Genomic DNA, 25,544 nt, shown 5'->3' with positions numbered 1-25,544 from the left:
ACAGGGCATTATTAGAAATGGCAAAATACACAGGCATAGAGGACATTAAAACAAACATAAACCATCGAGAAGTAGCAGTATCGGTACTGATGGATGGTTTAAAAGAATCATTAAAGACTAGGGTACAGACCACACAACCATGTTGGCGAGGTCTGTCTGTGGCTACTTTGAGAGAGGCTGCTATTGATCACGACCGGAATATCACCAGACACAGGGAACAACAAGGTGATAAGTTAATGGCAGTAAGTATACAGGCCTTGACCACAAAACAGCCTGTGTTAATATCACCAAACCCTGTGGGTAAGTCAAATGTGGTAACATGTTATTCTTGTCACAAACAGGGACACTTTGCACGAGACTGTAGATCGAGAAATATACAAAAATCTTATCAACCCCCTAGACAACGACACGATACACGACACTGGGATCAGGGTCTGCAGAAACGGAGTTATGAGCCACATGCAGGGGAAACAAAAAGATATCCCCCGAACAGAGACTGGCAAGCCTCTGGTAGCTCCCAATTAACTCCATCACAAGTAGTTGCTGCCAGCGGGATTCAGGGAGGTCACCATACCCAATAGGGGTGTGGCCATACCTGTAATCTGCAGCCAGTAAAATTGATTGCAAGCCTTGGAAGTGAACCAGAAATTGCAATCAATGTAGCTGGTAAATCATTAAACTTTCTTGTAGATACAGGGGCGGCCAAATCAGTGATAAATTCGACAGTGGGCATGAGAACCACTGGTAAGACAATTCCAGCCATAGGGGTAACGGGAGTAGTCCAGCACTACCCTGTTAGCAAACCAGCCGAGATTACAGTAGGGCCTTTACATACCAAGCATTCCTTTTTGCTGGCTGCATCGGCACCGACTAATCTCCTGGGAAGAGACTTACTGTGTAAAATGGGGTGCGTCATTTATTGTACTCCTGAAGGTGTATTCTTGGACATACCTGAGAATCACGCTCAGGAAGTGCGAGACATGTTAGACTCCCCGTCAAAATTAATGTCACATACCATTATGACAAATAGGACTCCCTCCCAAGTAGAAGAAATGACATCTCAGATACCAGAGTCACTTTGGACTAAAGATGGACAGGACACTGGATTAATGGCAAACGTAGCTCCGGTAGTTGTACAAGTAAAAGATGGTAGGATAGCTCCAAAAATCCCACAGTACCCTCTGAAGCCAGAGGTGGAGTTAGGAGTGTATCCCGTAATAGAGCGCTTGCTACAACAGGGCATTCTGGTAAGAACGTCCAGCACTGCCAATAGTCCCATCTTCCCTGTTAAAAAGAGTGGGGGGAGGGGTTACCGGCTAGTGCAGGATCTAAAGGGGATTAACAAAATAGTTGAGAGTCAGTTCCCCGTAGTGCCAAATCCAGCTGTCATCCTAATGCAAATCCCTCCCACTGCGAAATTTTTCACTGTTATTGACCTCTGCTCCGCTTTCTTTTCGGTACCTCTGCACCCTGACAGTCAATATTTGTTTGCATTTACATACAGAGGAGTCCAATACACATGGACTCGATTACCACAAGGATTCATAGATATCCCAAGTATATTTTCCCAGGCTTTGCATGATTGTTTACAGTCTTTCCAACCAGTGAGTGGATCAGTATTAATACAGTACGTGGATGATCTACTACTGTGTTCTGATTCATTGGAAGCATCCCTGAAGGATACGAAACAGCTCCTGTTTCATCTTTCAGACACAGGACACAAGGTTTCCAAAGACAAGTTGCAATTATGCCAAACTAAGGTAAAATATTTGGGACACTGTCTAACACAAGGACTGAGACACCTGACCGCTGATAGAATTCAAGCAATTAGAGACATGACTCTGCCACAAACCCAGCAACAGATCAGAACGTTTTTAGGAATGTGTGGGTATTGCCGTAACTGGATCCCAGGGTTTTCCATTCTAGCGTTACCCTTGCAGGAGATGGTCTCCTCAAACAAACCTGATCGGATTTCGCATACAGACGAGTCTGAGACAGCATTTGAGAGACTTAAACAGTGCCTAACGCAGGCACCAGCATTAGGTATGCCAGACTATGGGAAACCCTTTGAACTATACGGAACAGAAAGTGCTGGTTGCGCGGCAGGCGTACTAACCCAAAAGCACGGTGATGCCAGCAGGCCAGTAGCATATTACAGCGCTCAGCTAGATACGGTAGCGCGATCCCTCCCCACATGCTTGCGAAGCGTTGCTGCGATAGCATTGCTAGTAACGAAAAGCGAAGATGTCGTGCTAGGTCACAACCTCACAATTCATACACCACATGCAGTGTCAGCCTTGTTAAATTCTGCCCAAACCAGACACGTCTCATCAGCGCGGTTTACAAGATGGGAATTGGCACTAATGGCCCCCGTAAACATCACCATAAGGAGATGCAGTGCATTAAATCCTGCAACATATCTCCCAGGTGTGCCTGGACAGGCGCAAAGGGTGGAGGATGAGAGTGGTGGGGAAGGAGGATTTAATACAAAGGAAGACACACATGATTGTATGGAATATTTGACCCAAAATTTTACCGCAAGGCCTGACATCAGTGACAACCCACTGGAAGATGTAGAACTTACGTTCTACACGGACGGTAGTTGTCATAGACAGTCAGACTCGGGAGACTTGTGTACTGGATACGCAGTCGTAGATGACCAAGGCACCATAGAAGCGGAACCGCTAGGCCCACCTCACTCAGCCCAGGTTGCTGAACTGGTCGCCCTAACCAGAGCATGTGAATTGGCTAAGGGCAAATCAGCCAATATCTACACCGATTCTAGATACGCATTCGGGGTAGTCCATGATTTCGGAGCCCTATGGCGCCTCAGAAATTTCATGACGGCAGCTGGTACACCGGTAGCGCATGCAGCTCACATAAAAAGGCTTCTAACAGCGATACAGGAACCCGACAGAGTGGCTGTTATTAAATGTAAAGCACACACATATAGCCAGGACCCAGTATCACTTGGTAACAGCCGAGCAGACGAAGCTGCTAAGTTAGCAGCTGCTACCCCCAGACAGACAGACACCACACAACTGATGGTATTTAATACCATCAACACACAGAAGTTGTGTGAGATGCAAAATTTGTGTTCCACACAGGAAAAGGCAGTCTGGAGGGCAAAAGGATATGGCCAGGAGTCCTCAGGACTCTGGACGGATGGACACGGTAAACCAGTGGCCCCCAGAGCATACCTTCCATGTTTAGCTGAGGCAGCTCACGGGCTGACTCATCTGGGCAAGGAAGGGATGTGCAAGTTGGTAAGAGCATATTGGTGTGCCCCAGGATTTTCATCTCATGCGAGTAAAAGAGCAATGTCATGCCTTACCTGTCTGAGAAAGAACATCGGAAAGGCAATACCTACAGAACCATCTCATATCCCACCTGCCGGCGGCCCTTTCCAGGTAATACAGATTGACTTTATTCAATTACCCCCTTGTCGAAATTTGAAATATGTACTTGTTTGTATAGATGTTTTTTCAAATTGGGTCGAAGCATTTCCAGCGGCCACAAATACCGCTATGTTTACTGCTAAGAAAATTGTGCAGGAATTTGTATGTAGATATGGTATCCCTAGAATTATCGAAAGTGATAGGGGTACCCATTTTACAGGTGATGTCTTTCAAGGAATGTGTAAATTGATGGGAATTGATAGCAAGCTGCACACTCCATACCGTCCACAGGCGAGTGCGAAAGTGGAAAGAGTGAACAGCACTATTAAAAATAAACTGAGTAAAGTGATGACAGAGACAGGATTGACATGGCCAGAAGCTTTACCCATTGTACTGTACAGCATCAGAACCACTCCCAGGTCCCCTCTTAATCTGTCTCCCTTTGAAATCTTGTTTGGTCGACAACCGCATGTTATGATTAACCCTCAGGATGATTTGAAGTGTAACAATGAAGTGACTGTAAAATACTTGATTAACATGAGTAAACAGTTAAGGAATCAAAATGATAATCTGAAGTTAGTGATTCCTGATTTACCAGATAGTAATTGTCATGACATTGAACCTGGGGATTATGTAATGATACGGAATTTTCTACGCTCAGGTTGCCTTATTGACAGATGGGAAGGACCATACCAGGTCTTATTGACTAGCACTACAGCATTGAAGGTTGCTGAGAGAGAGACTTGGGTTCATTCGTCCCACTGTAAGAAGGTTGCTGATCCAGAGAGGCCCCGTGATAAGGAACAGACGGTAGAGGTTGTATCACTGGAGTGTCTGTTCCAGGAGGATTGAGGCGGCACCTGAGCATTGAAAATCACAAGACCAAAAGCAGCTGGCGATCCCCTGTTCCCTTTTATTGTTTTTCTCCAACTTCCCATCCCCTCTCCCTCAAATTATTTTTTTCCCCTTCTCATTCTTCTCCGTTTCCTCCTACAAGATGGACTTGCCCCAAGAGACTGTGATCCGGATTTTCCTGTTGACCATGATGTTGACCAGAGCAGTCTGTTCCGGCGAGAGTACCATGGAGGTCGAGAGAGGTTCTGGAATGGGTTCTGATGACAGAGATGGAGGCGTAGTTTTCCAAGAACAACATAATCAACAAGCAAAGGCGAGTATCAGAAAACGATCCGATAGCATTGACCATAGAAGGAATTGTGAAGGATTGTTAGCTGAAGAAAACTGTATCTGTCGGCTCTGTAACAATGTCATTGAGGATGGGTGCATAAAGAAATGCCAATCCAGTTTTAATATCCATATGGACCGGCATCCATTGAGTGACTATCACTCCTTAGTGGGTAGTGTGTTAAATAAAACAGATTGTTGGGTATGCTCTCAAGTACCTCAAGGTCATAGCAAATCAGGGCTAGTACCATTTCCTTTAACGTTAGGGGAGGTACTTGAGTTAAGTGGTGGGAGACCGGTGGACAGGAGGTTTAATATCTCCAGCCCTCCTAGTTTGAAGCTCCACCAATACCATGTGGATAGGTCCCTATTATGTTTTAACATCTCCAATCCCCGAAAGCCGGGAAATTGGGAAGTGTCATGGAGTAATCAAACCATGACCTTTTCGCATAGAGCAGATAGAATGCCTACAGATACAGAGCTTATACGCCACATAGCCAGTAGAGGAAAATCTTTCCGGTATAGGTATACCTTAGGAAATAGGATTACGAGAGTTGGAGAGGTATCACCAGGATACTGTGCACATATCGTACAACCTGATACGTGTACTAAGCAGATGGAAGAATTAGGGTTAGGAGATTTCACATGGAAGGTGTGTAATATGGTTATGTCCTACTCCGTCCCATATGTTCTCCCCGATGATGCATATTTCATATGCGGGAGAAAGGCGTATAAGTGGCTTGCCCCAAACTCTGAAGGATTGTGTTATATTGGAAAAGTACTGCCTGAAGTAATGACTGTATCACATGACAAAATGAAAGACATACACCGTGTTGCCCAAACTCCTTATACTCACACCCATTACGAGCACGTAGTTAAACGGCACCTGATAGAAAGAACAGAGCATCCGGCCTCTGACATGATCCATGAATCCACCGGGATTCAGTTTCTAATCGCGTTAGACATCACTCGCACCGCCAGAGGAGTGTTGAATTATAAATACATATCTGCGCTTGCAAATTTGTTAGATAATATCACTGAAATGTATGATGACACGTTTAGGTATACTGGAAGAGAACTTCAGGCTTATAAAACAGAACTGGTACAGCATAGAATGGTTCTTAATTACCTCACAGCAGTGACAGGCGGATATTGTGTCACACTGGCAACACAATACGGCGTGAAATGTTGCACATATATTACGAATAGCACCGAGGACCCGGTCGAGGTCATAGACCAAAAGATGGACGATATTCTCCAACTGAAGTGGGAATTTCGCAGGAGACACAATCTCACTCTTGCTGCTGTAGGTAATGAGCTGACTGGTTGGGTGTCATGGTTGAACCCGCGAAATTGGTTCTCTGGTTTAGGAGACTGGGCTCAAGGAGTCATAATGGATGTTGGGAAGTTCCTCCTATGTATCTTAGGTGTTATCATAACGATTGGTTTGATATTTAGATGCGGTCAGGCTTTAATGAGTGCAATCGTCGTACTAGGGTAATGAGTTTAAGGAGTGAGGAAACTGTAATTCCAATGGACTTGATTTATGACCCAACGGTAGAAACAATGATGTGATGAAAATGCGATTTCTACGGTCCGTTTCTTTCACCTGTTTTTCCGTTTTCTCCAAGGTAAAAAGACCCACTTGGACGAGGAGTTTGATGAGCCGATATACAGACAACAGATGGATTAAAGAAGAAGTTTTGACAACCTGATACACAGATTTTTGATGAACTATGCCATGGATCCCCAGTTTCCCTAGAAATTTTAAAATTACGCTAGCCCAACACTTTTGTAAATCTATGGACATTGACAGCTTTTGCTCGCACCTTATGGGCAAAAGCACAAAGAAGACTGCATTCAACAGACACCAAACAAGACCTCAATCGACGAATGTACATTTACCCGACATAGAATACCACCGCATTTACCGTAATTATGTCTTTTCTTCATTTCTACAACCCTCAGGTAATGACACACATAGTCGATAGGGAATACAGGCTCAGATATCAGCAATCACATATCTCCCCCATTCATGTATCATCAACTAAAATGTGCTCCCCCATTTTGTTACAACCAAAGCCGAAAAGAGCTCGGTAAAGTTTGACAGCCCATCCACAGACCCGTACCACGGGATAAGAAGGAATTCAAATGTATACTTCGCAATACCTCGAAGCTTGATTTAAAACACGTACGGCACGATGATACATGACCCCCAAGCACGGATTCATACACACATGCTTCTGCTATCTCACTAGGTCATACCCTTTTCCTACCTTCTCCTCTCCTCCCCTACCCAACCATGTAAATGTATTAACCCCTGACATATATTTTTCTCTTTTTGAAATGTTTTAGAAGGTGGCAGTTATTGTTGACTGCCAAAGGGTGGACTGTCAAAGTCAGAAAAATATCTCTATGCACACTACCATATTTGCACCTCACACAGGTCCGTGCTGCGCATGCGTACGCTCTCCCGTACGTGCGCATACTCACAGTCGCGGGCACCCGCAGGCGCACGGTATGCGTATTTACGGTAGAGTTTATGTGATCGTAGCGTGCGACTCAATCGTTACATATTTTCACTATATAATGTATTTTGTAGATCATGGTCCCTTTGATAGATTCTGAAAGTTTGGTTAATATAGAATGTTCGTGAACAGAGAAATCCCTCTTTGTTTGATACGAAGGGTCAGACAGGAGTAATACAGTGGTGTTTAGTACCCATCGGAAGAGTATTTAATTAGCAATATTCCGGTGTTGGTTTGAAGCGGATTAATCGCTCGTGCGAATAGTTATGGACATAAGAAGTTTATGAACATTTACTGTATTTGCACTTACTTATCCATGCGGCGGGAAACCCAGTTTCCCTCCCACCTGAGCTGTTGGAAATAGTCACGGCCCACCTGTATGAATCAACCTATGACCTTTTGTTATAATGCGAGGAGGAATTCCTGTGTCCAATGAACAATGAGATTGTAGGGACCATTGAATTGCATTGTGTGTGGGGCATAAATAGACAGGCCGATCACATCCAGCTCTCACTCTTCAACGGTTATCATTGCTGAAAATCGGGAGCTGGATGTCCCGAGGCGCATGCGATCGTTTCCTTTGTGCGTAAGTTTTTCTCCGCAACTATATTGATCTTCTTGTTATTGTGGGCCAATTTCTCTCTCTCTCTCTCTTCTCCTCTTTCTCTCTTATTTTCCCTTAAATAGTAATTGTATTATATTTCCTGTGTAGTTATCTGGTTAGGTAGTCTATGTTATATTGTAGTGTATGATTTGTATTTGTATTAATTCTTTTGCAAGTATATCATTCATAATATATATATATTAGGCGTTGGACCCTAAGCCCAGGTATCTGTGTATTTCTTATAGTGTTAAGTATTCTCAGAGCGTCGGTGACGCTCAAACAGCTTTTGAGTTAATAAGGTTACACTGTGTTGCATCTACACCCTATCTCTACACTAAGGTTTTACAGCATATTACATTGTTTATGGTTTAGATATAAAGGTTTAACATTGTGAGCGTCAGCGCCGCTGGTGATCTCCTCGTGGTCCCGAGCGTCCGCTACGCTATAGCGAATCATTACGTTAGTCGGCAGCCAATAGCGTGCCTGCCTGTGATCTCTTGGCCGTGAGCGAACGTGACGCTTGAGCGTCTCGACTACGGCTAAGCGATAGTTACGCAACGAGCGTACCCTTACGGTACTTCATACGTAAATAGCGTACAGTGTTCTTAGACCTCATAAAGGGTTTTATATAAGATAAATATTCAGCTTTATCAAGTGTCTCCCCTGCCTTCCTGTCCCTAATGTTCGCTTCAACAACTGCTTTCCGACTTGTGGAAGACAACCAATGAGCCATATGTACTACGATATTGGGGTGATTGCCTATATCACTGTCAATATAAGCAATTAAGTGGAAGTCTGAGTCCTTTTATATGGTTTTAGTTTTAAAGGTGGATCTGTATGGGGACCAGTGCAATCTTCCCGGTATCCCAACACATCTCCCACAGGTACCAAAGCCAGTTGTGGGATTTCGGCTGTGTGCTCCTGGACCACAGCAGCTGAGCTCCTTCTGGTGATGGATAGTAGATCAGGATCCTCACTACTCTTGACCACGGAGTCGGTGGGGAAAGCTACAATGTGTAGCCCTCCATAGCCCTCTCCCCTTGAGTCGCACCATGCCTGCTGCATACTGGGTCTGTGGAAGAATTATTTCCTATCTGAAGTTGTATCTGTATAGAGCTATTTGTATCCAAAGTCAGTATGCCCACTCCACTCCAAGATCACTGTACAAGTATAACCACTGTATTGTGCACCCTTACCCACATGTATCCATCTTCTATGTCCCTACTGTTTGACTGTCCATATAGGGCACTACTGTGTGGGGTGCATATGGGACTCTACTGTCTGGGGTGCATATGGGACTCTACTGTCTGGGGTGCATATGGGACTCTACTGTCTGGGGTGCATATGGGACACTACTGTGTGGGGTGCATATGGGACACTACTGTGTGGGGTGCATATGGGACACTACTGTGTGGGGTGCATATGGGACTCTACTGTGTGGGGTACATAAGGGACTCTACTGTGTATGGTGCATATGGGACACTACTGTGTTGGGTGCTTATGGGACACTACTGTGTTGGGTGCTTATGGGACACTACTGTGTTGGATGCATATGGGACACTACTGTGTTGGATGCATATGGGACACTACTGTGTTGGATGCATATGGGACACTACCGTGTTGGATGCATATGGGACACTACCGTGTTGGATGCATATGGGACACTACTGTGTGGGGTGCATATGGGACACTACTGTGTGGGGTGCATATGGGACTCTACTGTGTGGGGTGCATATGGGACTCTACTGTGTGGGGTGCATATGGGACTCTACTGTGTGGGGTGCATATGGGACACTATGTGTGGGGTGCATATGGGACACTATGTGTGGGGTGCATATGGGACTCTACTGTGTGGGGTGCTTATGGGACACTACTTTGTGGGTGCTTATGGGACACTACTGTGTTTTGTGCATACGGGACATGACTGTGTTGGGTGCATATGGGACACTACTGTGTTGGATGCATGTGGGACACTACTGTGATGGATGCATATGAGACACTACTGTGTTGTGTGTATATGGAGCTCTACAGTGGTGGGGTCATATGGGGCACTATGGTGGAAGACCCATATGATGTGACCCATATGATGTGCAGTCAGGGTAGGCAGAACCTCACCTGTCGTACTCTAGTGTTCTCCAGAGTTTTGACTATAAAAAATATTAGAAGAAGATATTTATAACATTTAAATATAATCTTTTAATTATTCTAATAATTTTTATAGTCAAATCTCACCAAATCTGCAGCGCTCCACTGGAAATACAGGGGCTATCACGAAAAGACCAGAGGTGAGACAGCTCTAATACTAGCCAGTGCCTTCCCAGGAATTGACGTCAACGCATCTCACTGGGTGGGAGACTGTATGGGGTACTGCGCTGGCAGGAATATGGGTCACTATAACAATATTCCATTTGTGAATTTATCAATTCTTAAGGGGTTTTCACTTTTAAATTTGATTACACCGGCCATACAGTACGTCTACATGTCGTGTCTATTAATGTATATTTTGTAGCTGACTGAGGGCCTAATTCAAGGTTGATTGCAAAACAATATATTCCTCTAATGGGCAAAACCATGTGCACTGCTGGTGGGGCAGATATGACGTGCAGAGAAAGTTATATTTGATTGGGTTATTTTGTTTCTGTGTAGGGTAAATACTGGCTGCTTTATTTTTACACTGCAATTTAGATTTCAGTTGGAATACACCCCACCGAAATCTAACTCTTTCTGCACCCCCCCCCCCATAGTGCACATGGTTTTGCCCATAGGAGGAAAATATTCTTTTGCAATCAACCTTATTTTCCTGTTTTTCTGTTCATGTATTAAGGTTTCTGTATTCCCTTGTTCTAAGAGCTATAAGCTAGAATTTTAGGGCCTGATTTGTATGTGTATATTTTTTGATCCCATTTAGATTATAATAAAGGCCTTGTATATTTCTTTGACTCTCTTTTTATTAATTTTTTTTTTTTATAAGAAACTAGAAAATATTTTTCTGTTTAAAAGAGTTATTTATACGTAGTTGGGGGGAGCAGCAGCTAAAATCTTCCCTAGGGCACCAAATGTCAAGGGCAGCCCTGGCTGCTGGCCTGAAGCTGAGTCTGCATTGGCTGTTTAACACCCTAACGCAGGCATGTCCAAACTGCAGCCCTCCAGCTGTTGTGAAACTACATATCCCAGCATGCCCTGACACAGTTTTGCTGTCAGAGAATGCTAAAGCTGTGTCAGGGCATGCTGGGATGTATAGTTTCTCAACAGAGAGCCGCAGTTTGGACATACCTGCCCTAACGTAAAGGGGGTGGTGCTGTTAGCAATGTGATGTGGGTATGGGAGGCCAATGGGGAGGGTGAACAATAATCCCTGACCATGATCATAATCCTTCTCACTGGGTGGAACCAACCATAACATTTAAATTGGGGTGAAGAGAAATGTTCTCATTTCATGCAATACCCATATTGTACATACAGCAGAGTCACTCACCTCCAGCTCTAGATTGATTTCATTGCCATCCCGTACACATGGGTCATCATCCGCTAAAATGTCCACAATCTTCGTGACACTGAGCTTGTTATTTATGATTTTTAAATCCTATGCATGAGACACAAATAATTAAGAGAAATTATAATGCTGTTATCACTCCACTTGAAAACTACTATGGCAATACTGTACAATTTATTGACCGAAGCTTGTCACAATGATACATTGAGGGATATTACTGAAATTGTGGCACAGGTAACAATGACAGGTGATTATTATAATAAAACCTTTAGCAACCATTAAAAATGTCTTGGTTTTTTTTTTTGTTGGTTTTTTTACTAACAGTACAACTGCTAACTACTACAGGTTGAGTATCCCTTATCCAAAATGCTTGGGACCAGAGGTATTTTGGATATGGGATTTTTCCGTATTTTGGAATAATTGCATACCATAATGAGATATCATGGTGATGGGACCTAAATCTAAGCACAGAATGCATTTATGTTTCATATACACCTTATACACACAGCCTGAATGTAATTTTAGCCAATATTTTTTATAACTTTGTGCATTAAACAAAGTGTGTATACATTCACACAATTCATTTATGTTTCATATACACCTTATACACACAGCCTGAAGGTACTTTTAGCCAATATTTTTAATAACTTTGTGCATTAAACAAAGTTTGTGTACATTGAGCCATCAGAAAACAAAGGTTTCATTATCTCAGTCTCACTAAAAAAAATTCCGTATTTCGGAATATTTGGATATGGGATACTCAACCTGTACAAACAGATAAAAGCTCATTTCTGATTGGTTGGTATTTTTAAGTGTAGCTTTGCACCTTTGTGTAATGTTAATAAAAAACATCCAGTATACAGTTTAAAAAAATATATCTTTTATAATCACTTTCATCATCCAGATAAAATGCCTCATCGTCATGGTAGGCTCATAAGGAGGGGAAGAATTTTTCCGGCAGTAGATTTTGTAGATATCCCAGGATTTATCAATGTAGGACATTGCATGCTCAGTCTTGTGTTCATCAAGGAGTAAAAACCCTACAAAAATAAGCAGAATAGAACCAAGTGGGATAGTTTATCATATACTGTGTAATGGAAAAAAAAGATAGAATAAGGACAGGGACTACAGACAGACCTTTGATGTGACTTGCATGGGGGGATATATTCTGTGCCATGATGTTGGAAAAGCAGTCAACAATGGAAAACTTCTTCTCTCTGTAAAATATTGTGTTCAGTAAAATGTATATAAAATATATAGGTATAACATTACTAATGTGGTAATTTACCGTACATACTGTAATAATGATGTCATTGTTTAGTAGATAGTTTAAAAGTAAGAATTGTATATTATCAAAGTCCTTTCAGTATTCAGCATTTAGAACAATGTTACAATTCATAATTTCCATACCATAATTCACATCACAGGCGGGTTTGGTAAAACTGCCTGTATTGTCCTAGGCTGTGCAATGGCATTTGTACCATGGAATTTCTGATGCTATTACCTTCTTTATTTGGGGGTGATGGGGGTGGGGGGACAAAGCGGACACCTGTACTGGGCCCCAAGAATCAGAGGGGCCCAGGGGCGGATCCAGAAGAAAATGAAAGGGGGGGCACCATGATAGGGGAACGGTAATAGTTATATTACATGCACCTAAGGCACGCGTGCTCCCAGATAAGGGGTGTGGTATAACAGGGGGTGTGGAATTACAGAATACACCATCAGGTAATGATGAGGCTGAGTGTGACTGCACCTAACATGGTGGCAAAGGAAGTGGAGGAGGAAGTGCTGGGAAACTGTGCGGTGCAGTGAGGGCTAATGAAGCCTTCTGCGCCGTCATAAGTAACAGTTTTACTCGATGCTGGCATGTGAACCCCGCGCCTGGGCTGGACTCTGGCCGGGTGGCAGTGGGGAAGGTAGGTTGAGGTGTGAGCACACGGACTTGCTGTTAGAGCCGCGGCGGGTCCTAGTGCCTGCCGGCTTTTTCATCAAATCAGACTGACGGAAGTAGCAGTAGTGCTGCTGCTGTTCTCCTTTTGAAAAAAAAAAGAAATCAGAAACGACAGGGGAGGCAAGGGCCTGAGTGCCCCCCCCCCCCCCTGGATCCGCCTATGGAGGGGCCCCAAGGCTACATCACTTAGTGCCCGGCGTGGAGGTGAGCCGTCTTGTCCAGATAGGTTAGGAAGCTGTAGGCGGTGTGGGCCTCAGAGTGACAGGAGCCTCTCACACCCAGTGACTGGGAAGCACGAGTGTGTGCCTGATACAATAATCGTGGGAATGTCACCATTTTTATGAGGCTAGCCCTGCCAATATAGGATAGCAAAAGATGGCTCCATACATCCAGCTCCCTAGTGATCTCTGCTAACGTTTTTGAAATATTCAGATGATAGAGTTCCGATATCTTTTTAGGCAGTCGGATACCTAAGTACAGTGTGTAATTGCACCTTTCGCCCATTTCAGTGGCAATCGTTGCCCCCAAATTGGACTATGCATTTGTGAATGTAATAATAATCCCTCTGACTTGGACATATTTACAGTATAGCCCGAGACATCACCATATTCTGCTAATTTATCAAGTATTTTTTGCAGAGCTTCTCTGGGGTTAGCGATATAGAGTAAAACATCATCTGCAAATGCAGAAATTTTCAATTCAGCTGTGCCCACTTTTATACCACAAAACTCCGGCCAATCTTGTAATATTCTGAAGAGGGGGTCAATGCAGAGATTATATAACAAGGGAGACAGAGGACACCCCTGCCGAGTGCCTCTGAACATGGTAAAGGATCACTCCTAACCGCGTTTACCAAAAGTCTCGTAGTCGGGGCAGTGTAAAAATATTTTATCAAGTTCACAAATGGGGCACCAAAATCTCGTCTCTCCAGAATGGAAAACATGTGGGACCAGGCCACCATGTCGAATGCCTTATTCGTGTCAAGGCTTAACAACATACCTTTGTTGCTATTACCTTTAGTACCTGCTATTACAGCCGCTATTGCCATTCTAATGGCTTTAACAGAGTGTCTGCCTCTCACAAATCCCGTTTGATGAGATGTCAACAGGTCCGGCGCCATTAATTGCAAGCGATTTGCCAAAATTTTGGTTAAAATCTTAAAGTCAGAATTTAACAGTGATATGGGACGGTAAGATTCTGCCAGCAAAGGATCCCTATCCGGTTTAGGGATAAGTGTGGTATATGCCTCTGTAAAGGCAGGATAGTTAGGGGTATCATGTAACAGTCTATTATACAATTCAAGTAAAGTAGGTGTAATTTCTGATTTCAATAATTTATAATAAATACCAGACAAGCCATCCGGGCCTGGTGACTTGTGAGAGAGCAGACTCGTAATAACCGTATTTAATTCTTCCTCCGTTATATCCCTAGACAATAAATCCCTTTGATCTTGAGTCAGAGTCGGTAGTCGGGCGTTGGTTAAGATATCATTCTGCAAAGAAACATCCACCGGTATCCCTTGGTAAAGGCCAGTATAATATGTATGCACGTATGTACGTGGGATAAGATATCTGAAGTCGCAATAAGCATTTTGTTTGTGACTGGATCTCTAATCGCCGTTATGTAAGACCTTTTCGGTCTATTTCTAGACATTGTTGCCGGTAATTTACCTGGACAATTGCCCCATTTGTAAAACACTTGCTTCGTGTATTCTAATCTTGCCCTGGACTGTGCCATAAGAAAGGACTCTAAAAGTTTCTTATGCTTTAAGTATTCCCCTAATGTGGACGGTGATGTATTTGACTGATAAACCCGGAAGGCACCTTCCGGGTATATCAGCCGCCTGTAAAACATTATACTGTTGCCGCATCCTTTTCCGAAGCCGAGATACATATTGCATAATATGTCCACCCATAACCGCCTTTGACGCCTCCCAGAACAACACAATATCATCGCAGTGGTCAATATTATCATCATGATAATTTGCCCAGGCATTTATCAGTGAAGATTTAAAATCCTCAGATTGAGATAGGTAATAATAATAATAATAATTTTATTTATATAGCGCTCTTTCTCCAATAGGACTCAAGGCGCTTAACAGATACATAGCATAATATAGTACAGAAAATAATGAAGTACATTTTCATAAAATACAGAAGCATGAAGATACTAAAAGGGACATTATGGAAATGCTTGAGTAAACAGAAAAGTCTTGAGTCTATTTTTGAAGGATTCTATAGTTGGGGCCTCTCGCACTGTGCGGGGAAGTGAGTTCCATAGAGTCGGAGCCGCATGACTAAAAGCTCAACCCCCAGATGAATTATGGGAGATTCTAGGTACTGCTAAAAGTCCTTCATCTACAGATCGCAGTAATCGAGTGGGGCAGTATGGGGGCAGAAGCTGTTTCAGGTACCTTGGGCCTTGGTCATGTAATGCTTTGAAAGATAGGTAATCCGGGAAGCGACAAAGGCGGTCCCCCGAGGCCAAGCAAGAATGCCACAACTTCATAATTACTGGAGCATGGGCAGATATTAATATGTCTGCTATCGTCGTGTCCTTTACCTGTGACTTCAGAGAGTTATCGAATATGAAAAAATCTATTCTAGAAAGGGAGTTATTAGCTATAGATAGATGTGTATAAGTATGTTCCGTTCCATGCAGGAGACGCCATGGGTCACATAACATATGAGTATTCATTAGATTATGGAGATGACACCACGACGAAGGGCAGGGATTACGTGATGGGGGAGACCTATCCATTGAAGCGTCCACAACTGAATTGAAATCCCCCGCCAAGATAAGCTCGTATGTAGTACGTCGAGCTAATAATTGCGTCACTTTTGAGAAAAACTGGGCCTGGGCCTCGTTAGGAGCGTATATATTCACTAGGGTATATCTACGTCCCTCAATTTCCACAGCAATTATCAGGAAACGTCATTCAGTTTCAGCCAGTGTGTCTAAGATATTATATCTCATATTTCGGGCAATAGCATTGTGGTGCTGTTTTAAACAAATTAAATTGGTTCTGCACTATGGAGCGCCCCATCTGTTTGTTTTTATATATATAAAATCTGAGGGGGCCCCAGAGATATCACTGTATCACACCCCAAGATTTCTGTTGTCCTGACGGTTTATTCTGCATCTCTATCTCTCTTTATATGTATATAGGGGTTCGAATGTAATTGGACATATTGACATGATCATAAATAAAATGTTAGTTTTTAATACTTTGTTGAGAACCCTTTGCAGGGAATGCCTGCTTGAAGTCTGGAACTCATAGATATTACCAAATGATGGGTCTCCTCCTTTGTTACACTTTGACAGATGTTTTCAGTTATTGTTTGCTCATGAGGTTTTTTTTGCCTTTAGTATTGCATTTAGCAAGTAAAATGTATGCTCGATCAGACTAAGACCAAAGTCCGAGTTGGCCGGAGCAAATGATTGCTTTGTAAATGATTGCCTCTTTAAAAAAACGTCCGAGTTCAGCCGGCCAACTCACCCGCACCTCCGGCCAACTCAGACGTCATTACAGTTGGCCCCACATGATTGACTCAGACATTGCAGAATATTCCAATTATTTACCTTAAACAATCCTGGGTTGCTTTTGCAGTGTGTTTAGGTTATTGTCCAGCTGTACTGTGAAGCACTGTCCAATCAACTCTGCTGAATTTGGCAGAATCTGAGCAGACAGTATATCCCTACACAATTCAGAATTCATCCGTTTGCTTCTGTTGCATTGTCAATAAACACTAGTGACTGGTGCCATAGGAAGCCATACATGCCCATGTCATTTCACGGTCTTCACCGTGTTTTACAGATAACGTGGCATGCTTTGGATCATGAGTTATCCCAGGACTTCTCCATACTTTTTACTTTCCATCATTCTGATACAGGGTGATCTTAGTTTCTCTTGTCTAAAGATTGCTGTTCCAGTACTGGGCTGGCTTTTCTAAAAAAAAACATTTTTTTGGCAAAGTCTATTCTGGCCTTCTGTTCTTGAGGATTATGAATGGTTTGCACCTTATGGTGAACGCTTTCAAATATGTGAAGTCTCTCTTTATGGTAGATATGGAGAATAAAATCCCTACTCACTGCAGAGTGTTCTTCACTTGGCTGGATGTTGTGAAGGTTGTTTTTTTTTTTCACCATGGAAAGGAACATGCGTTCAACCACCATTGTTGTCTTCCATGGACATCCAGGCCTTTTTATATTGCTTAGCTCACCAGAGAAATACTTTAGAATGTATCAAACTGTTGATTTGGCCACTCCTAAGGTTCCCGCTATTTCCCTGATGGTTTTTAAATTTTTTGTAGCCTAAGGATGGCCTGAGTCACCTGCATTGAGGGCTCCTTTGAATGCATGTTGCGAGTTCACAGCAACAGCTTCCAAATGCAAATGCCACAGTTGGAATCGACTCCAGACCTTTTGCCTGCTTAATTGATTAAAACAAAAAGAAAGTTATAGCCCAGACCTGTCAATAGCACTGCTTTGGAGTCAATTGTCCAATTATTTTTGGTCCCTTGAAAAAGAGGGGCTACATATTAAACAGCTGTAATTCCTAAACCCTTCCTCCAATTTGGATGTGAATACCCTCAAATTAAAGCTGATATTCTGCACTTTAAAACCATATTATATAACTGTAACTTGAATATTTGGGGATAAACAGCTAAAATAACAAAAATTGGGCGGTATTCAAATGATATATCACGCCTTTCTAAAGTGATCCCCGTTATCTTGCATATCGTGCCCATAGTAATCTGGTTTAGTTGCGTAAAGGGTTGGGTGTCCTCACTACCCTAGGGGTAGCAAGCTGAAATGATTATTCCACGCTCGTCATCAGAAACAGAACGGGTGTGGAAGAGGGTGAAAATAATTGAATACCATTGTGTCAGTGTCTAAATGGGTTGGGTATAAAATCCTGGCAGTCGAGATTCCAGCAGTCAGAATACCGACAGCAAATCCCGATGGTCAGAATCCCAATGGATCGCTGTATTTTTACCCTACCCCTAATCCTACACGTACACTAACCCACCCATCCTGCAGCCTAACTCTAACATCCCCCGCTAACAGCCTCACCCTAACCATTCTTCCCCCCCTGCAAAATAACCTTAACCTTTCACACTCCCGCAGCCTAACCCTAACCCTCCCCCCAGAGGCGTCACCGGGTGTGGTGACAACCGAAGCGCACTCTGTATTATCAACCCCCATCCCCCGCCCAGCCCGCTGGAGCCGCGGGCATCTGAAAAGGGGATGTGGCCTAATTTAATGGGGGCGTGGCCTCACGGACCTTTTCTCCTACGTTCCAGGGGCATGTTCAGCTTCCCCGAAGATACTGGCTGCCCCCGGAGACTGATCAGCTTGCAGTGCCGGCTCTTATCTGTGACAGGAGCAGAGTGCTGCAGGAGATTATCTCACTGCAGCACTCGGCTCCTGTCACTACAGAAGAGCTGGCACTTTGGTGTCACCCCTTCCGAGGGAAACACCCGGGTGCGGGCCGCACCCCCCGCACCCGTCTTCTGACGCCACTGCCTCCCCTAGTGCCTAACCCTACTAATTACCTCCGGAATCCATCAGAATTCTGACTGTTAGGACCCCGCTATCTGTATTCTGACTGTTGGGATCCCATCTGCCGGGATTTTAAAATCAACTCATTTAGACACAGGACACCATTTTTGTTATTTTAGCTTTAATCCAGTAAAACCAGGAAAGACCAGCATACCAGTTGACAGCAATTTAGGGCCTGATTCAGACCTGATCACTGTTGTGCGAATTCGCACAGCGGGCCATTATGGAATGACTGCGCATGCACCGCAATGACACCAAACAGCAACAAAATGGGTTCACTACGATATGCCGGCGGTCGGGCTCCCGGCGACCAGCATACCGGCGCCGGGAGCCTGACCGCCGGCTTACCGACAGTGTGGCGAGCGCAAATGAGCCCCTTGCGGGCTTGCTGCGCTCGCCACGCTACGGGCACGCACACTTTTTTATTCTCCCTCCAGGGGGTTCGTGGACCCCCACGAGGGAGAATAAGTGTCGGTATGCCGGCTGTCGGGATCCCGGCGCCGGTATACTGTGCACCGGGAACCCGTCAGTCGGCATACAGAAGACCACCCCAACAAAATAGCACGAACATTTTGATCACTAGGCATACGCAGGGTGATTGGGAGGAAGTGGGCATTTGGGGGGTGGTAAATGGCTGATTTCTGGGAGTGTCTGGACAAACGCAGGCGTTCCCAAGCATTTTCAGGGAGGGTGTGTGACGTCAGCTCCGGCCCCGATCAGCCTGATTCTATCGCACTGGAGGAGTAAGTCCCGGGCTATGCACAGACTGGAAAAATCATTCGATGGTGAGTGAGTGGCGAATGCATCTGCAGATGTCCGCTACATGGCGAAGTTTTTGCACGGCGTACACATGCATTCACACACTTGCACAGGGCGGGTTTTCACTCACCCAGGGCGGTGACTATCTGATCGCAGACCTCTGCAAATTTGCAGCACAGCGATCAGGTCTGAATTAGGCTCTTAGCCTCGATGTCTACAAGTCATGTTAACCTACATTCTGCTGCTACAGTCTAAGAGACATTTCAATCCAGGCCTAGGTGATTCAGAAGAGTCTGCGCTTATATTTATATGGGACAAAAAGAATGAACTTACAGATTCTGTGTGTGAGTGATATGATAAGCCAAATAGATGATATGTGTCAAAAAAGTTCGAATCAACATTGTAGCAAATGGAGAGTGTACCTCCTCTGGGTCGGCAGTACCTGCTGAAAACATAATATGTACAAACAACATTTCTGTAATCAGTGTACAGGCTAAACTGTTCACTATGAAAGTGCATGAAGTGCAAACAGTGTAATATGCAGGTGAAAATCCGAGCATGGGCTAATAACAGAACCCCAAATCTTCCTGCAGTAGTACCTATCAAATGTATTTTACTAATATGCTCCTATCCCTATTTGGTGCACCGGGGGGGGTCATTCCGAGTTGATCGCTCGCTAGCAGTTTTTAGCAGTCGTGCAAACGCTAAGCCGCCGCCCTCTGGAAGTGTATTTTAGCTTAGCAGAAGTGCGAACGAAAGGATTGCAGAGCGGCTACAAACAAAATATTGTGCAGTTTCTGAGTAGCGCCAGACCTACTCAGCGCTTGCGATCACTTCAGACTGTTCAGTTCCGGATTTGACATCACAAACACGCCCTGCGTTCGGCCAGCCACGCCTGCGTTTTTCCTGGCACGCCTGCGTTTTTTCGAACACTCCCTGAAAACGGTCAGTTGACACCCAGAAATGCCCACTTCATGTCAATTACTCTGCGGCTGCCATTGCGACTGAAAATCCTTGGTAGACCTTGTGTAAAAATACATCGGCCATTGTGAAAGTACGTCGCGCGAGTGCACTGCGCCGCATACGCATGCGCAGAAGTGCCGGATTTTTACTTAATTGCTGCGCAGCGAACATTTTCAGCTAGCGATCAACTCGGAATGACCCCCTAGGGCTCCTCCGTTCCTCTCTCAGTAGCAGACAAAAAAACATGGAGAGTGGGATTGAGCTTGTGATCAATCTCACACCCACCTTTTCACCATCGTTTGATGTGTGGGTGCACCAAGTGCCATCTTCTTAAGCTTTCCAGTGTGAGATCCCACTCCCCCTCACTCTACACCTGCTAATGACAATGGGCCTGTGATAACAAATTTCTGCCATGTGGCATACTACTCCAACTTCGGTGACGCCTGTGAGATGTTACCAGTGGGAACAAGTCCAACAGCTTCGGGGATGTCCATAAAATGCCAACATTGGATACATTTAGTGCTCACCCCAACTGTGATCTCATTATTATAGATTGTTTAAAATAATCTGTAAGATCTGGGCAAACATGTATTTTATTCATAAAGAAGCATTGTATATAACAGTAATGGGGAAATCTATAATAATGTAAGGAACGCAGTGGTTAAACATAGCAACTGTCAAAATTTCGTTTTTGTGAACTAAACATGGCCAATACTTCAGAAATATCCCGCTTATTATAAATAAGGAGATTTATGGTAGATTTACCATGGTTAAATCTCTTTCTGCGGGTTACACTGGATTCCACAGGGAATAACATCTGGGTGTAGAGTTGGGTCTTGATCCGAGGCACCAACAGGCTAAAGCTTTGACTGTTCCTAGGATGCACTGCACCGCCTCCTCTATAGCACCGCCTCCAGGCACTGGAGCTCAGTTTTGTTAACCAGTCCAATGCAGTAGCATGTAAAAGAGACGGTAGTTGTTAGTCACATAAAACCATGTTCTCACGACAGGAGAAGGGACTAGCTGATAATGCCATACAAACCCAAAGAAGATAAGTGCGTCAGGGTGGGCGCCTGTGGAATCCAGTGTACCTCGCAGAAAGAGATTTAACCATGGTAAGTCTACCATAAATCTCCTTTTCTGCAGCGGGGTACACTGGTATTGCACAGGGAATAACATTGGGAATGTCCTAAAGCAGTTCCTCATGGGAGGGGACGCACTGTTGCGAGTGCAAGAACCCGGCGTCCAAAGAAAGCATCCTGTGAGGCGGTAAGTATCAAAGGCATAGAACCTGATGAACGTGTTCACTTGGGACCACGTAGCCGCCTTGCACAATTGTTCAGCGGACGCGCCACGGCGAGCCACCCAAGAAGGTCCAACAGACCCAGTAGAATGGACCTTGATAGCAGCAGGAGCTGGAAGTCCAGCCTGTGCATAAACTTGTGCAATCACCATTCTAATCCATCTGGCCAAAGTTTGCTTACTCGCAGGCCAGCCACGTTTGTGAAAGCCAAAAAGTACAAAAAGGGTATTAGACCTCCTGAAAGAGGCAGTCCTCTCCACGTAAATATGGAGAGCCCGTACCATATCCAAAGATCACTCTTTGGAGGACAAACCAGAAGAGATAAAGGCCGGAAGCACAATCTCTTGGTTAAGATGGAAAGATGACACCACCTTAGGTAGATAACAGGAGCGAGTTCGAAGAACTTCCCGGTCACGGTGAAAAATTAGAAAAAGTGGACGACAGGACAAAGCGCCTAAGTCCGACACCCTCCCAGCAGAGGCAATAACCAGCAGAAACACGAACTTAAGCGTAAGGCATTTAAGTTCCACAGACTCAAGAGGTTCAAATGGAGACTCTTGCAGGGCATTCAAGACAACAGACAGATCCCATGGAGCCACAGGAGGGACATAGGGAGGCTGAATCCGTAAATCACCGAGTGAAAGTGTGAACGTCAGGAAGAGATGCAATTTTTCTCTGAAACCACACAGACAAGGCCGATACATGAACCTTGAGGGAGGCCAGACGAAGGCCTAAGTCTAGGCCTTGTTGCAGAAAAGCCAAAAGTCTGGAAGCTCTGAACATGTATACATCGTAACTCTTAGCAGCACACCAGGTGAAGGAAGAATTCTAGACACTGTAATAGATCCGTGCAGAAGACGGTTTGCGGGCCTTCAACATAGTTTGAATAACCGCCTCTGAGAATCCTTTGGCCCTCAGGAGTGAAGCCTCAAGGGCCACGCCGTCAAAGCCAGTCTAGCCTGGTCTGGGTAGACACAAGGGCCCTGAACAAGGATGTCTGGGTGTTGAGGAAGTAGACCCTGCAGGTCTGAGAACCAATGCCGTCTGGGCCACGCTGGAGCGACTAGAAGTAGTATTCCTCCTTCTTGCTTGAACTTCCGTATTACCCTGGGCAGAAGTGACACCGGAAGGAACACGTGTGGCAGCCGAAAGTTCCATGGAATTGCCAGTGCGTCCACAAACACTGCTTCAGGATCCCTTGTCCTTTATCCGAAGACCGGAACCTTGTGATTGTGTCAAGACGCCATCAGGTCTACATCTAGTAGGCCCCACTTGTCCACTAGGAGTTGAAAGACTTCCGGATGAAGACTCCACTCTCTGGCGTGCACGTCCTGACGACTGAGGAACCCGCTTCCCATTTGAGGACTCCCAGAATGAACACTGCCGATATTGCTGGCAGATGGCGTTCCGCCCAACGAAGGATTTTTGACACTTCCATCACTGGCATACAGCTTCGAGTGCCACCTTGATGATTTATGTACACCACCATGGTGGCGTTGTCTGATTGTACTTGAACAGGCCTGTTCTGTACCAGAGGCAGGGCCAGTGTCAATGCATTGAACACTGCCCGCAATTCAAGAATGTTTGTCGGGTGGAGAGATTCCTCCCTGGTCCACCGACCCTGGAGAGAGTGTTGCTCCAACACCGCGCCCCAACCTCGCAGACTGGGGTCCGTTGTTGGGAGGACCCAGTTGGAGATCCAGAAGGGACGGCTCTTGCTCAACTGTTGGTCCTTGAGCCACCAGTTCAGTGAAAGATGAACCTCCGGAGTCAAAGAGATCATTTGAGACCTGATCCGATGAGGCAGACCATCCCACTTGGAAAGGATTAACCTCTGCAGAGGGCGGGAATGAAATTAAGCGTACTCCACCATGTCGAAAGCCTAGTGTATCAACACTCTTGGGTGAGAGAGGAACTATCTGATTCTGTCCTGAAGTTTCAGGACTTTTTCTGGAGACAGTAACAATCTCGGGTTGTGTGTGTCCAGCAGTGCCCCCAGGTGCACCATGCTACGAGCAGGGACCAGCAAGGACTTTTTCCAGATGATGAGCCACCCGTGGGCTTGTAGGAATTGGACCATCAGTTCCAGATGACTGAGAACATCTTTGGAATTCGCCAGGATCAGCAAGTCGTCCAGATACGGCAGGATCCTGATTCCCTGACGGCGGAGAAGGGCCATCATCACAGCCATGACCTTGGTAAAGATCCAAGGGGCCGTGGCCAGTCCAAATGGCAGTGCCTGGAATTGATAATGTAGGTTGCCAATAGCAAACCTCAAAAATTGCTGATGCGATAAGGCAATAGGTATATGCAGGTAAGCATCCTGTATGTCCAAGAATATCATATAATCCTCGGGTTCCACTGCCAGTACAATAGAGCGCAGAGTTTCCATACGAAATTTGGACACTTTCACAAATTTGTTCAATGATTTGAGGTTCAGTACAGGCCGGGAGGACCCATTTGGCTTCGGAACTAGAAACAGGGTCGAATAATATCCCCTGCCTCTCTGGGACAGCGGTACCAGCACTACCAGTCCTGTGTCCAGGAGGGATCACACAACCAAGTGTAGAGCTTGCGCTTTCAACGGATCCTAAGGTATAATAACCGTTGAGCAGAACTGGCGAGGGGGACGTCTCTTGAAAGAGATTGTGTACCCGTAAGAGACAACTACCCGCACACAGGCGTCCGAAGTGGTCTTAAACCAGGCCTGGGCGAACTGCAGAAGTCGGCCTCCCACCCTGGGGTCCCCCAGGGGGAGGCCCGCCTCGTCATGCAGGTGGCTTGTCTTGTTTGAAAGCAGGCTGACGGGCAGCCCAGGATTGTTTAGATTTGGGCTTAGTGGTTTTGGAAGCACGAGCCTGTCTCGGGTACGCCTGACCTTTTGCTTTCCCTGGAGGTTGAAAGGAATGAAAAATGGTACTCTTAGCCTTCGGAGCCGAAGGATTAGTAGCTGGGAGAAACGCAGTCTAAGCAGTCGCCAAGTCAGTCACGATCTTGTTCAGATCCTCCCCAAAAGGGATGTCTCCCTTAAAAGGGAGCACCTCCAAGGTCTTTATAGAGTCCAGGTCCACCTTCCAGGACATTAACCACAGAATCCAGTGAGCCATGATAGACGTAGTAGACGCCTTGGCCGCCATAACACCTGTCTCAGAGGCCGCCTCCTGAATATAGTGGGAGGCTGTGGTAATATAAGACAGATATTGTCTGGCAGTGACAGAAAAATCCTGAGGCAGCTCATTCTCAATTGCCTGAACTCATGCTTCAATTCCTTTCGCAGCCCAGGAGGCTGCTATAGTGGGTCTATGTACAGCACCAGTAAGGGAGTATATAGACTTCAGGCATCCCTCCACACGCTTATCTATCGGTTCCTTCAGTGAGGTGACAGTGGTGACAGGCAGAGTAGATGACACCACAAGACGGGCGACACGAGAGTCCACCGGCAGTTGAGTTTACCACTTGTTACTTAACTCTGCAGGGATAGGATAACGAGCTAGCATCTTTTTAGACAGGGAAAATTTCTTTCTTGGAGATTTCCAGGATTCTTGACGTATGTCAATTAAATGGTCAGAATGTGGTAAGACTACTTTAGTAACCTTCTGAGTTTGAACTTATCAGGTTTCATAGATGCAGTAGTGGGCTCGATCTCATCATCTATTTGGAGAATCAGCTTATAAGCCTCCAGTAGGTCAGGAACATCAACCTGGATTGTAGATTCCTCATCAGAAGCGGTTGTATCAGTGTCTCATGGATCAGTATATTCCCCATCCTCATCGGAAGAATCATCCGAAATATTAGTGGA

General features: G+C 45.0%; 1 protein-coding gene across 3 annotated transcripts in view; it reads right to left on the bottom strand.

The window, feature by feature from the left end:
* RSPH10B (radial spoke head 10 homolog B) overlaps positions 1–25,544 on the bottom strand; it is a 125,885-nt gene that overhangs the window by 47,874 nt on the left and 52,467 nt on the right. For 2 of the 3 annotated variants that reach the window (XM_063934479.1, XM_063934481.1), the window contains 4 exons: positions 19,813–19,924; positions 12,342–12,421; positions 12,096–12,244; positions 11,187–11,294 (listed from right to left, as the gene is read on the bottom strand). In XM_063934479.1, the coding sequence (XP_063790549.1) occupies positions 11,187–11,294; positions 12,096–12,244; positions 12,342–12,421; positions 19,813–19,924 (449 nt within the window). The remainder of the gene's footprint in view (positions 1–11,186; positions 11,295–12,095; positions 12,245–12,341; positions 12,422–19,812; positions 19,925–25,544) is intronic. The other variant, XM_063934480.1, reaches the window with a different exon arrangement.

The sequence above is a fragment of the Pseudophryne corroboree genome, chromosome 7, assembly GCF_028390025.1.
Source record: "Pseudophryne corroboree isolate aPseCor3 chromosome 7, aPseCor3.hap2, whole genome shotgun sequence".
Lineage (NCBI taxonomy): Eukaryota > Metazoa > Chordata > Amphibia > Anura > Myobatrachidae > Pseudophryne > Pseudophryne corroboree.
This window is presented reverse-complemented; position numbering and strand designations above follow the sequence as displayed.